General features: G+C 42.0%; 1 protein-coding gene across 2 annotated transcripts in view; it reads right to left on the bottom strand.

Moving 5' to 3' along the window:
- DCUN1D1 (defective in cullin neddylation 1 domain containing 1) overlaps window positions 1–14,532 on the bottom strand; it is a 660,034-nt gene that overhangs the window by 378,555 nt on the left and 266,947 nt on the right. For both annotated transcript variants that reach the window (XM_069618653.1, XM_069618654.1), the window contains exon 3: window positions 3,460–3,628. In XM_069618653.1, coding sequence (XP_069474754.1) covers window positions 3,460–3,628 — 169 coding nt within the window. The remainder of the gene's footprint in view (window positions 1–3,459; window positions 3,629–14,532) is intronic.

Below are 14,532 nucleotides of genomic sequence, written 5' to 3'. Positions count from 1 at the left end.
TAGTGTTAAGCATGCAGATTTTAAGCTCTGTAATAGATATTATTTTGGGTACTGGTTGACAGGAATGTCTCAGTCAAAGGCCAAACTTTCTTCTTTCAAGGGCATAGAACTTTTACTATATAACGTGTTATGAACTGCCTTAGTGGCAGTATTAACACACTAGTTTATGATTGTTCTTAAGGATTTTAGCCAGTATTGGATTTGGCGTGACTTTTTCAGTTTGGGTGTACTGAAATGAGGGCAGTATTGATGACACTGCACCTAAGGGCCACTCACGCAGTTTCCTGACTGACGTGTCCGAGTCATGCCGTTCAGGGGAGCCGTGACAGAAAGCTTCCTCCATTTGGAGGAGTTTTGGTATTTGGGGCTGTATTGGTGGTGTAAAAGAAACATCCTGAGTATGCTGGGGGTTAAACTCCATATGCTTAGTTATGGTGGAGGTACTTACAATCATGGGCAAGGACCTGCTTCCAGGTAGATTGATGAAAATATTTCTCGCTGCAGCAATTGCCTCCAGAACCTCCTGAAGCTCCATCTAACTGGAGAGGGATACCACCCAACCACGTCCGGCCATGGAATGGCACAGACCGGCTTGTCCCCTTCGCGCCAGAGCGTTTGTGCTGGGTTCGGCAAGAAATGCACCAAAAAGAACTACAGGCACTGCTGGGAAATGTAGTTTCCCAAAAAGATGTGCGTGCATGAAGCTTTTCCTCCCATGGGCAGTCCCCAGAGGGATTTCTAGACCATTCCGACATAGCCCCAACCCATGGGTTCACATGGGACTTGCCAGTTTTTCTAGAATCTGCACTGTCCCTGGGTGCGTATTTTAGAGCTGGCGGTGTGCAAGCTTCACGGGGGATTGCCTGCTCTGTCCCCAGCCCTTGTTTTCTTAATGAAAATTCGCAAATTGTGTCCAATTAAGATCGACACCAAAGGAATATGGTTTTAGCAGGGAATTTAATGTGGAATTTCGGGGTCTGCACTATTCATGAAACCATGAAAACTTCACGTTTCCACTTGGAGACTTTAGTTGTGGTGAAATGTTCGCACTCTCTCAACCATTAAAGAACACCATTTCGAGAACAGCTCTATGACTTTGTTACACAGTAATGTATACATTATGAAATATCTGTATTTAAAGCAGGAAAACTCATCAACAGCTCCTATGGTCCCATTTGTCCATACAACCATTCACATGCCATTAACAACTTCCACCTTTGATAGACAGGAATAAAAGGATTGTGAGCAATCTCCAATCTTTGTCATAATGTATGCAAGTTGTTGCACTATAGTGAATAATTCAGTCAATCACTGAATCCTTATTTAGAATTCTTAAGCTTGCTTTTGGCTGCAAGCCTGGACTACAAGCTCTCAAACAATTTATGGCATGGGAGTGGAATAGTTTGAAAATCTACTTTTCCAAAACAACAAGATGTTCTATAAATCCTGTAAAAAGAAATACTTGTAAATGACTTGCAACACTGTGGCCCAAATATATTAAATATGGGACACAGACACAACATGCTACTTTAGATTTGATGACTGTCAAATATACCATACAGATGGATGCTTAGAAATAAATGAAACAGCATGATTTTGTTCTATGAACCGGATCTCTATGTATAACTTGGACAAAACAATTAAGTACCCAAGCTATGTTGAGGAAAATAAATTAGCATTTTCGTTTTTTTTTAAATCCTATCAAACCTATCAAAATACCAAAATCAAGTTTCCAGATCACACTTTCTAGCACATCAGTGCAATCATCTGCAGTTGGTGAATATTAGGCATTTTCGATCTTGCTTCATTTTGGTGGGTGTTGGAGGAGTGAAGCAGCACATTGAGCTTTAAGGTTAAGTTGATAAGTTTGGGCAGTAATAATGAAACTGAAAACGTTGTATTCTGGAAGAGTCATATGGGGTATGCGGAATGATAAACTAAGCTTTACATTATTACCACAATTCTGCCACACTGCTTTAGTTATCATGACCACTACCTCAGATAATGTGTACTTAAATAAAAAAACGGATATAGTGCATGAATTGTCTGAGCAAAACGGCAGCGCATTTAAATGGATAAAAATATAGTAGCATAACTGTCACCACCGGAACAAACCCTTATGTTACGTGATGTGTATAGCACCTGCTGCCAATGGTATGGCCTTCAAGCGCCGTTAGGATAAAAGCCCTTCGGAAGACAGTCTATGTTGAAAGCAAAGAAAGGAGAGGTCAAATGCATGCATTTAAATCCAAAAATCGAAGGTAGGTAGAGAATTGCTAGGTCTCCAACAGCAGCCCATATTACAGGGGAGTGAGGACGGGTGCCATGTCAAATTGTCAAAGATTCAGGCTATGCGACAGCTGGACTGAATATTTTGTGGGACTCCACTGTATTCTGTGGGACGCACCACACAAGGGTCCAGGTGAAGGACTGAAGCAGATTAGACTTCGACATGCAGTGCGAATCACATTAGCGTTGGAAGGAGTGCTATTTTCCACCTACTGACACCTCTTGTGCACCAGATATCCCCGCGACGGTGGGTGAGTGGCGGGTTGTGCGCGAGTTGGGCGTGAGATCCAGAATAAATGTGCGAGGGTGCTAAGGGGAAAAGCCAGATTTTGATTGTCTTCCAGAAGGCTAGGTGGTCCTCTAGGAAGCAGATGGTTAATGGGAGGGAGTTCCAGACAGTGGTAGCTTGTACCGAGTATAAAAGCAGGCCTTTTCATGCTGTGGTGATCCATGATCAGATCGCTGTCCAATGGCTTCTAAAGAGCATGTGCAGCTGGAACATCACTTCCAATGTTGAAGGACACTGATTGCATATTTTGAAATATGGAGAATTCTGACAATCCTACCCACGCTTGCAAAATAATTCTCCCACCACAATGCAACCAACACACTTGCTGGAGCCATGCAGCAGTATCACCAACACACACCTGGTTCTCTCAGGTATGCAATTCTTAAAAGGGAGTACACCGATAGTCCAAAAAAAATCTAAACAGGCTTTGCCTGTTGTCTTCCTTACCTGGGGACAATATGCTAATGAAATCTAACCGGTCCTGGGAGTGAGACTAAAGGAATTTCACACCCATGTATCGACTTCACTAGTCGACAGTTCACTTCTAGCAACACAACCTGTAATGGAAGGACAATGAAATCCAACTGGACTAATAGATTTCTTTGTATGGCAATATTGGTAATGAGGCTGCCAGGACTACCTTTAATTTGACTGACCTCTTTAGAGCCTTAACCATGTTCGACCAGGTTAGTTTCAAAGCCAGCACTGAAGGTATATTATGAAGCAGAGCTTTCGTAATAGCTTTGTGGAAGCTTCTTTTAAAACAGAATGATCTTCATGAAAAAAAAATAAACTAAACGTTTGCTCACTCATTGTAAAGTTTTCACACATACCGTCAGGCCTCAATATTCACGAAATTCCCATTCAAATTACATACTCACCCAAGTTCCGTCATTCCGTCTATGAATTCTTGCTTCGAGAACTCGCATTGTGTTGCTGCCTTGAACTTCCATGCAATTATCAGAACACTGACACTGGCCGGGTCAAGTGTCAGGTCATCACAAAACTGCTGAATTCCATCTATTCCAATTTTATTCTCATCGTGAGGATCTATGAAAACAAAGGAAAAAAGACAAATGCAACTTTTCAGTGTCAGAACTATTTTAGGAGTTTGCATGATCTAGAATATGTGGTGCAGATTCTCAGAACGAAACAAGAGGCCAAAACCATTTAATTGGTATGTTCTTGGACAAATGGTACAATACCACAGTGTCTAAATAAACATTAAAGTATATTCTGACGGAAAACAAAAACATGCTCACTCTACAACAGGTCATATGCGCCCAATTTATCGATAAGCAAATCTATTTTTCCAGTCTTTTAGTGTATTAATACAGCTACCAGTTGAGAAAGACATTACTTTCCAAGTCCCTTTTTTCCTCGTCACAGTCCATACATAATATTGAGATGTTCAAAAAAAGGTCTGGGAGCCCATCGACTGAGAAGAAACACAACCAAACTTGGTCTCTAGTAAGGACCCACTCCACTGTCTACAACCACTTTTTTGCTCACTGTATTTTTCACAGAGGTGAAATATCCATTTGCATATCAGTCGGCTCCCAACAACTTGGGCATCCCAGTAGCTAAATGCTAGGCAATTCTCCTCTGAAATAGAGTACCAAAAGCAACCACAGACGCGTGTTTCAGCCTAGTCTGGCTATATCAGTGAGGTGAATCTGTGCCTCTCTAAGCACAGTGAGCAAGGTGTCAACGTCTAGATTACCTTTGGTATCTTAGGGTGAAATCCCAAGTTCCTAAACATAAAATAAAGGTCTGGGAACCCCTCTACCGAGAAAGAACACGGCCAAATAACCTGTTCTCTGGGACGGTGCCCACATCCAGTGGAAGACATTCCATAGAAGAATACATTTCTTACCCTGGTAAAGTTCTTTCGACTATATGTTCCTCCCACAAATTCCTCATTTTATGATAACTCCTTCCAGCGTCAGCTGCTTCAGATTTCTTTTTCCAGCAGTGGGAGCTGTGCATCGTCAACTCGATGTTCCTCGGCGGCCTCCGTCCGCTTTCGAGGCAGACCTCACCCATGGCATATATAGCATGCCCAAGGCCCGCTACTCGAGTTCCTAGCCCCCCCCCTCCCCTCTGGTACCAGAACACCGGCTTTCACAGGGTCTAAAGACCAGGCACTTAGCAGAATCTCTGTGTATTACCCTTCTTTCCTAAGGGGTAGGATGGGAGGGGCGAGGAGAATACGTGGCAAGAACATCCAGTCAAAAGACCATTACCAGAGATAAGTAATTTGTTTTTCGAATGGACTGTCCTCCCACGTACTCATCTTTTGATACACTCCCAAAGCAGTCTTGTATTGGAGGTGAGAGTAATAATGAATAATTTTTCATTAATGCTGTGAAGCACGCCGTTCCCAAGTGCGGTAGAAATTAAACAGTTTTATCTAAATCGATATAGGGCATGCAAAGGACTCTGCAAACTCCGAGAGCGCTCTGTCTGACAATAGCAAAGACAGTCAGTTATATTACAAATACACGTCATGCATGAGCTAAGCTATAGGGGCCACATAGACCTGGGGATTGGATGGAGACGTCTAGCTACTATGTTGTCTATATGCTCGGTGCTCCATGATTGGTGGGGATCCACGTGGTGGCATCACAAAGTGCTTGGGTCAGCTGGGCTCGTCGGGGTGGAGCTCCGGGGCACTGGCTGTCAACGGAGATTCACCACTCTGGTTCTAGAAACATGCCCTTGTGGCCTTTCATACACATTCATCATACTCGTCTATGCCAGGTTGTTATGTAAAACTTCTAACACATCAATCAAATACCTGTGTGGGGACACAAGAAAGCAGTATGCAATAAGAGGCTTCCTCATACATCATCGTAAAGTTGTCATTAACAAAGGGTCCAGTCTCATGGCTCCAGGTGTCTTATCGGGGGGCCACGGGTCAAGCTACCTTCATCATTTTATCCTGTTAGATGCAGTAAATGATGGTTCTGGGGGATGTTTGCACAAGGACGGATAACTGTCTTTGTGGTCTGTTGAATTTGGGGTGAACTGGAATACCATTAGGTCAGAGGGGGCATATAGCTGGCACCTCAAAAGGCGGCGGGATTTAGGACCGCGTAGCTGTAATTCACATGGCCTGGCCATGGCAATACACAGTGGTTGTATGATGGCCTCTGACATGGGGGGAGGTAAATACTTGAAGCAGGTCCAACAGGAATGTGGGGAGGTGAAGCTGTGCTGTTCAAATACCAGCAAGCCCCGGCGGGCCTTGGCGGGTGGAAGGGGAGATGGCCTTGTAACTTTGTGCGAGTCTCTATTCACTGGGCTGCACAAATACTATTAGACAGGACAGATGTTAGGGCTGGGGGCATTAGGTAAATTACATATTTCTGCCGTTTCCATGTGCTTCCATTACTTGGTTCAGAACAATGAAGGTTTTTCATTGGCACATACATTATATAACGTTAGTCGCCTTATGCTTGCAATTCATGAGAAAGGTGAACATATAACAAACGTGAGGTAGTATCAGGTTGGGTTACATACTTGGGAGCAAGAAATCAATGTGCTGATTTAACATTTCGGTTCTATTAAGGACTGGCTCAATGCCCTAGGTGCCTTACATGCAATACAACATATTTCATCACATCATACATAAGTATTTTATATATTGCTTTTCCATTACCCTTTGTTACAGTAGCAGCAAAACATTAGTTGGTACAAAGCGGATTTTCGAGTGGTCGTACACTGGGCCTTAGAACATGAAGGTGTCTCGGGGGAGGGTGGGGGTCACCTCGCTTTAATATGAGTGACTTGCATTATACGTTTTAACACTTTTCAACACACATCCTTTAGCAGCATGGATAAGACAGACTCGAGAGTTTAGCATATATGGTTAACACTTCATCTGGGAGAACAAGGCTGGGGGTCATGAGCACCATATATCACAAGCGCTGGGGGGGGTTAGGCGCAGGGTCGGGGTATACTTGATAGGGACGACTTTTGTTCTTTCCCAGACCTCAACTGCAAGTCCGGTCACTCCTAGGGCAATGATGTACTGCGGAAGGTAAATGAGTGTTTATTCTGTTACTTGTTCGCGTCTAGTTGCTCGTGAGAACGGGCCTTCAGCGGATCTACCATGGAGGGAGGGGTGCAGGACTCTGTGCGCAGTCAAGTGGGGGCCAAGCTGCAGCGTTTGTATGCAGGCTGTTCTACTGGGGCCTGGATGCAGTGTGTTCAAAATGGAGTCTTGGTGTGTTAAAAAATGGTGTCTCTTAAGCTACACGATGGGCCGTGCAGCCTCACTTGTCGATCCGCACCCACCCTGCCTCCCGGGCCCAGGAGCATGGGGGGCTGCAGACGAGTCATGAGCCTCACGTAGGTGGGCAATGTGAGGGCAGGGGGGGGTCCTAAAGACCTGTCCTTCCATACAACAGCTACAAAACACCAGGGAATAGGAGCACTTTGTAACTCAAATGCTATCTTACCTGAAATCAAAATTTCCCCCTGCAATGTGCCCTCAACCCACAAATAATCAATTCTGAGTGGATTAACAGAAGCAGCAGGTAATCAGGAATGACAAATGGAAAACAAACGAGAGAAAAACAGATGTTAAACTCTGGCAAAGCTAAAAATGACACTCGGAAATGGATGAATGAATTAAGGAATGTGTGCAGAAACCTTGAAACAAATATTATTCCTCATTACAGCAACCATGTAGAAGTACAAACAATCACAAGCAATGTATAACCAAGAGCATACAGTTTGAAAATGAGTGGCAGGTTTTAAAACCTGTTTGCAGCAAATGACAGGTTGGAAAATTAGCAAACTTTTGCAATTCCCGCCTGAAATTACCAAAACTGTTAATATGGTAGATCACAATGCAGTTTTGTGTTGGGGTGGAGCTATAGCTCTTAGGTACAATATGGAAGTGAAATTAAGTCTCTAGTTTGAAAATTGAGTGAGTTATGCAAGATCTAGTGAGGTTTGTTCTTAGGATAATAGAGCAGAGAAGCAACAGAAAAACGGCTTTAAAATGTATTGCAAATTTTACTTAAACTTTATTTAATGACTAAGAAAAAGAGAATGCCGCCTGTGAATCTCCACAGTTACGCAGCCGTTGTAACTCTTCACAGGGTGTACCCCTTTTACTTTATGGAAAATATATTTATTTCATCAGAATCACTACTGGTTTATATTGTAGCAAAACAAAATGAAGAGAAAATCGGCGCTAACACTAGGAATCAAAGGCAGGGTTTCACATCTAATGCTGACAATTTTAACAAGATATCTGGGTCAGAATAGGATAGCTTAGAGATTGGGATAGGACAAAGCAAGACAAGGTATTCTATGAATTTCTATGGTTGCTATTGATACAGTGCACTTTAGTTTTTGGATTTTGGACAGTCGGCGCTCTGGTCACCACACGGATCTTGTCTAAGAAAGGATCAGCTGGGCATGGACTGGTTACAGGGTAGCACTTCTAGTCACTGGATAAGATAGGGCATCACGATAGCAGGATGGCAGAAGCATGCAATGAGGGGCAGCAAGCCAATCTGGATCAGGATGCCAAAAGTACCACGGTTTTATCCTGGTTAATGGGCGATTAGTGGTTTTCAGAATTTGAGGCCTTGCTGGAGCAGGATCAGCAATGCTTGGCCTTGTAGTTGGGATCTGGAGTCTGGATAGATGACGGGTACAGGAACAGGACGTCGGCTCAGGAAAATCAGGAAGTGTGTCTTGTCAGGGACCCCTCCGGCTTGCACCCGACTGGTTGGATTTCTAAGGGAATCATGTCAGGTTTAAGAGGTGAGTTTTACAATGTCCAGAAACTCCCACATTTACTTTACTGGAAATCCGATTTTGCCAAAAACCCACATTTATACACTTGCAATCTCTTGCCAAATTATACACACAGGTTACATATTATGTGCAGCACAGATCAGTTCAATCCTCCAGTCTGTGCAACCTTGATTTGCCTTCTTGATACATTTTGGTAATTTTCCCCATGAAAGATTTGGCCTAAAATTCCACAATTTTATACACGGATGCAAATTATTTGTATTGCAATACAAATACAATTTTATACACGGATGCAAATTATTATCCCCAGGGATGTGTGTTGCAACATTAATACTTTCCCGGTAATCTGTCATATTTTGTAACTTCGGTTCCCCATGCAGCAAGGAGTTCTACCAAGTTTTAAAAGAAAGCCCATAAAATTAGGTTTGAAATTGCAAACTTTTTACATTTATACTAATTCTTGCTGCAGAGATAAAACATCTTTAAAGTTTCTTTATAAAATAGTCTTTGTAACCAAAAGACAGTTCCTTTGTTGGGTCATTTTTATTTTTTTTCTTTAATTTCAACTGCAACCAAATGTCATAATTTCCTTCCAGGCAATTTAGGGGTTTCTCATCTTAATTGAAGGTTTTGTTGCCCCTTACACTTCACAGGTTAGTGTCACAGGACTTCTATTGTCCCAGCCTGGAGCACAGACGAATGTCTGACGAGCGTGTGAACTTTCGTTGTCCTAGCCCATACAAAGTTTTTCAAGCTGGCAATTTTCAAATACGTGTCCTGGATTTATAGTGTCTCCCTTCCTTGGGGAAGTTTCATGGCTGTCAACTGGAATGACTGGTTTTTCTGAGAGCTTGCAAATCCAGCCCATGTGTTTTAAACTCTTTCATTTCTTATTTTGGGTCTTGAATTAAAACAACCTGTGAAAGAAGATAGCCTATGTGTGTATTATCACCACTAACATAAACCCTTTACATTGCTAAGTAAGCATTACCAATTTACTTTTCAACAGGCCAATTTTTCTTCAGTCAGCCAAGCCCATTTTTCCACATGTGTTAAAACTGCTAGCGTTTCTTTCTTTAAATTCGGTTTTTCAGCTGCCTTGGCTGCCCAAAATGTCTTTGCATCTGTAGTCATTTCCTTGAATGCAGGAGTTTTATCTAAAGCAAGAATACATTTATACTTGACCTGGCTCAGGGAGTTAAAGTCTCTTTGAACTGCTGAGCCTGGATACATTTTTGGCAAGAAATAAACGCGTGTTCTTGTGCAAGTGAAAATGAAGTTGCTTCTTGAATTCTCTAAGAGTTTGACTGGGCCTGTCACTCAGGAATTATGCCTGGCTTTGGTGAAGCACAGTGAAGTATCCTGGGCATGACAGGGCCTTTTGAATCACAGTGGTTTCAGAATGGACCGATGGAATTAGCATCTATGCAACATTTTTAATTGGTGAAAATGCTTCATTTTGAAGGGGATTTTTGGCTTTTGCAGCAAAGCAATGCTGCTTCTCACTTGATTCCATTTATAGGTTTCAGAACACACTGGCATACTTTTTCAGTGTGTCCCCTTGTTCCATTCTTCCTGAAGTGTGCTAGGCAGGATGATGCAGCCCTTTTTTTTGTTGCTGCCAAAATGCAGTTTTGAGGTCCTGGGGCGCACAGGAGCCAGGTTGCGGTTTCTTGCGCAAATGCAGATTAGTGATGTGGGGCAATGTCGTTGAGTGGGTCAATATATCCCAAAACACCGACCAATGCCAATAAGGTGTCCAAATAGGTTAAAGCTCACGCGTCCTCTAGCATGGCCCAAAAACAGTCGACCCCTCAAGAGACCTCAAGGCCACGAGTCGAGGAGACTCCATTCCTCTACTCTAGCCGACTCCAAGCGTGGATCGAGTCGGTCAAAGACAATACCTTTGGCGTCAAAGCCATTGACGTCTCTTCAAATGAGATGAAGAGCTTTGAGCCCTTGCCCAAAAAACACTTTCAAGTCTCTTTGTTCCATTTTTGAGGAGGCAGAACCCTCTGTCCAACACACACCACCATTTGCAATACCAAATGTTCCAGAGACACTAGTGTCTGATGAGTCCAGAATAGAAAATCTGTATGAGAATTTGAAGAGCGCGAGTAGCCTGGACACCTCCCTTGAGATAGACTTTGCTACAGCTGACCATGCTGAGCATGCTGAACCGTCATACAGGCAATTAATGAACAGAGTCACAGAATACCTTGGGTGGGGGAGACCTGCTACTGCATACAAGCTGGACGACCATACCAGACTAGGCTGCCATGACTACCTTTAATGGTACAATAGCAAAGACAGTCAGTTATATTACAAATACACGTCATGCATGAGCTAAGCTATATTCTCATTCCTTTCTGGGGTGTGTCCTTTATTGCCTCTCATTGAGGGGGGGGGGGGGGGTTAACTGCCTTATCGGGGGGACGCTTACTTTCAATGTGTCAATAGAAGGTTAAACTAAGTGCATTGCTTACATTCCTATTGTTATCACCCCACTGGAGATTGCTGCCCCATATTAAAAATGGTATGATTTCTTTTAATTTGCAAATAAATATTATATTTTACCAACCAGCCTGGTTCATGGTCCATTGTGACCCAGGGTATTTGAAAAGGGGATGTGATATGAGTGGTGTATCATCTAAATATTGAATCTAACATAAACATAAGCATAGGCATTTGAATTGTTCGCTGCATACTGGGCCGAGACTAAGGTGTGGGTCGCCCGATTGAAATCCTTAACAGTGTGACAGGGTCGTGACCCTTCAACAGTTCCTTCTAAGGGACCAGAAACGCTGTTTCGAAAATGTTCATCTGAAGACGGAATGTCTCCGATTCAGCCTTTGATGCTGACCTACCTGGGCAAGACACCCTGCATCGGGAGAGGAACCGGAGGAGGAAGATGGCGATTGTTGGCACCTCTTTGATCTTTTCCTGAACGACGAGGAGTGACAAGAATTGCTCCAAGAGCGAGAACATGTTTTAGTGCGCTTTCTCAGCAGAGACTCACCCCCGAACTTTGTTCATCCGACGATCATTTTTTCATGGGCGTCGATGGAGACTTAAGGGTTGGGGGCATACCTGCAGCGAGAGTCCCCTTTCTTTCCTTTAGTGTCTTTCCTGTCATTGACTGACAGGAATCGCAATCTGTGTTTTATGCTTGAACCCTAGGCACCATAGGCAAACGTGGGGAAGGTCGGTGATCGACATCTTCGACCCACGCTCAACGCACTACTTAAAAGCCTGTTGTAGAGGTTTAACATTTTTGCAATAACAGTCTTGGACAAAAACCGCACTATATCCAAAAGCAAAGCCAGCGGAGTAACGCAAGTGGTGCGTGCTATATATACCATGGGTCACAACTTCGAAAGCGGAGAGATACCATCGAGTCGATGACGCACAGCGCCATGTACCAAAAAGAAAAAAATCCAAAAGCAGCTGGCACTGGAAGGAGTCGTCATAAGATGAGTAATACGTGTTGGACTTCCTACACAATGATTTTAATAAACCAATTTGTATGCAAAATCTGATGCCGTTGAACCTACGGTAGGGACGTGGAGGTTAACCAAGGACTATTGCTTGCTCTTGACACGTCAGTGAGGTGAGGGAAAGGGTTGTTTGGGGCAGAAATTTGGAGGTTTGCGTTTATGTGATTTATTTGGAAATGCCAATAAAATAAATAAATATTTCCTAAATCCGATAATCGCTTAAAAAACAATCCTTCATTTTCAAAAAAGTTTAAATATAAAAATCCAGGTTAAAAACAGTTTGGAAGAGTAAAGAGTAGAGATGCACACCTAAATATATGATTACATTTGAACCTTTCAACCAGTTTGTAAAGTGCTAAGTCACTTTTTCATAATGCTTAAGGTGCTCCCAGAGAGTAAAGTGCTACCTTTACTAAAAATAATGAGTACTTGGAAGATTCACTGCAGTAACACGGTGAATAAACTGGGGCACAGCAATTGGGCAACAAAAGTTGCAATAACTTGATAGGAAGACGCAAAGTCCTATACTGCTACTTAAATATGTCCAATAATTTAGATACCAAAATGTGGATTTACAATTTCTCCATTTATATGTCAACAAACCATCAGTATAAATTGTATTAACATTCACAACTTAAATTCATTGCACTGATTGTGTCAGATAAACAAAAATACAAACACTTCTAGCACATTATTTGATTTACATGTGTGTTGAACTTCAACGTTCCTGAAGCAAAACAATTTCATAATAAAATTTCACAACATAAGTCCCAACATTGGAGTTGACATAAATTAGTCCGTGTTAATATGACTTTTGTCCCCTCTTCTCAACTACGCGTTTCGGGCATACAAGGCCCTTCTTCAGGTTGTAAATATTGGGTACCGGCCTTCCTATCTGCAATTAATATTAGAAAAAGAATTCGATCAATATAGTAGTTGTTAAATGTTCAAATAATATTATTTAGATGACTAGGGAGTCAAAGGGGCACTAACCTTAGTGATGGACCAGTAGTGGGGTCCAAATGTCTACATGCTGATTAATTACGTAATCCCTGTAAAATATAAATATATCAATGTCAAATCACAGTGATATATGGGGTGTGGCTCAGGGGGAGCAAGCGCCATAACATAGCGCTGGGTCCCCCTGTAGCCACACAAATTCAAACAATGTATAATAACCAAGGGCCGGAAAGATGCTTAACTAAAAGTACGTGTCAATAATCCATCTGTTCGCAGCTGTGGTAGATGCACAATGAGTTCACAGTTGGTACAATCGTATTCTAGATCGCTGACCTGTAATGTATATGGTATGTATTATGTGGGGTAACTCACATGATTCAATGCAAGAAGAAAATATGTTTTGTTTCTAGATAGGCAGCCTACCTGACTACTCGTCAGCGTGCCCCCAACTTTCCAGTTCCTAGTACGAAACTGCTTGCTCGAATGGCTGAACTCGTAGATGTGTTTATCGAGAGATCACTGCGAATAATGGCCAAACAGAGTATCAAATTAAAACAACTCTGTTTTTACCTCCAAGTTATCAATTCAATAATATATGGCGCAAAAAAAGTCTCTGTACCTCAGAATTATACTTCCAGAGCATGGATTCCCTCCCGAACGTCTTCACTGTCGGCTATCTGCTGCCGTCTCGGTGAACGCGAAGAGATTACAACCAGACTAAGCGTCCCTCGTGTGTCCTTCTGTTATTTCTATCATTATTCTAATGTGGGCTCCATCTTAGAGTGGTCTAACTTCGTGTTGGACAAATAATATGTCCTTCTGTTTCTATAGTTATTCGAATATGGGCGCCATATTGGAATGGTCTAACGTAATGTTAGATAAATAAGGACCGAGATTACGCTAAATGTTTTTAATACTCAAGAAAGTATTTGAATAAAGGAATTTAGAAGGGGATCACCTATCTAAATAATTCAAAATCAGAATTACCAATTGTGGTTGTGTATTACCCCACTATTCAATATAGAAATATGTAAAGTATTGCATATTTACATCTCAAATCAAACACTTCTGACCACGTTCTCCATAGCTTGGCCAAATTACAAATGTGTATGACCAGCTAACCAGATGATTCTATATTCATACATACACCACAATAGTATCCATTATATACCTCACCATATTGCGCATTATTGGAGTTTCAACCACATTCTATTGTGTTATAACAGAATTGTATTGTCACATTAATCATTACCTAAGGAAGACTTCACAAAAAACAATTCAGGTCCCAATCAATTTTCATACCACGAGGATACATAGTGTCCAATTATTCTATCCAAAAAATCTCCCTCTGTTGTAACAGTTTCATAAGATTGCCCCCTCTTCTGGGGAGTTTCACTGATTCAAGAATAACAAATTTCATTTGAGAATAGTGTGCTTTTCTGCAAAAAAATGTTGTGCTACTGGTGACTTGGTGGAACAGTCCCTTATGTTCGACTTATGTTCTCCCCATCTCACTTTGGCTTTCCTACTGATAAGTCCCACATAATACATTCCAGAGGGGCACTTAATTCCATAAATTACATTTCTCGTATCACACGTTGATGTGTGTAATAGTGCGATTTTATTACCATTATAAGGGTGATAGATGAAATCGCCTTTCAGTACATTATTGCAACAATTGCAATTATTGCATGTCAATGTGCCCTTGTATGTCTT

The sequence above is a fragment of the Ambystoma mexicanum genome, chromosome 10, assembly GCF_040938575.1.
Source record: "Ambystoma mexicanum isolate Mex_15411 chromosome 10, UKY_AmexF1_1, whole genome shotgun sequence".
Classification (NCBI taxonomy): Eukaryota; Metazoa; Chordata; class Amphibia; order Caudata; family Ambystomatidae; genus Ambystoma; species Ambystoma mexicanum.
Note: the sequence above shows the minus strand (reverse complement) of the source record. Positions and strands in the feature narration are given on the sequence as shown.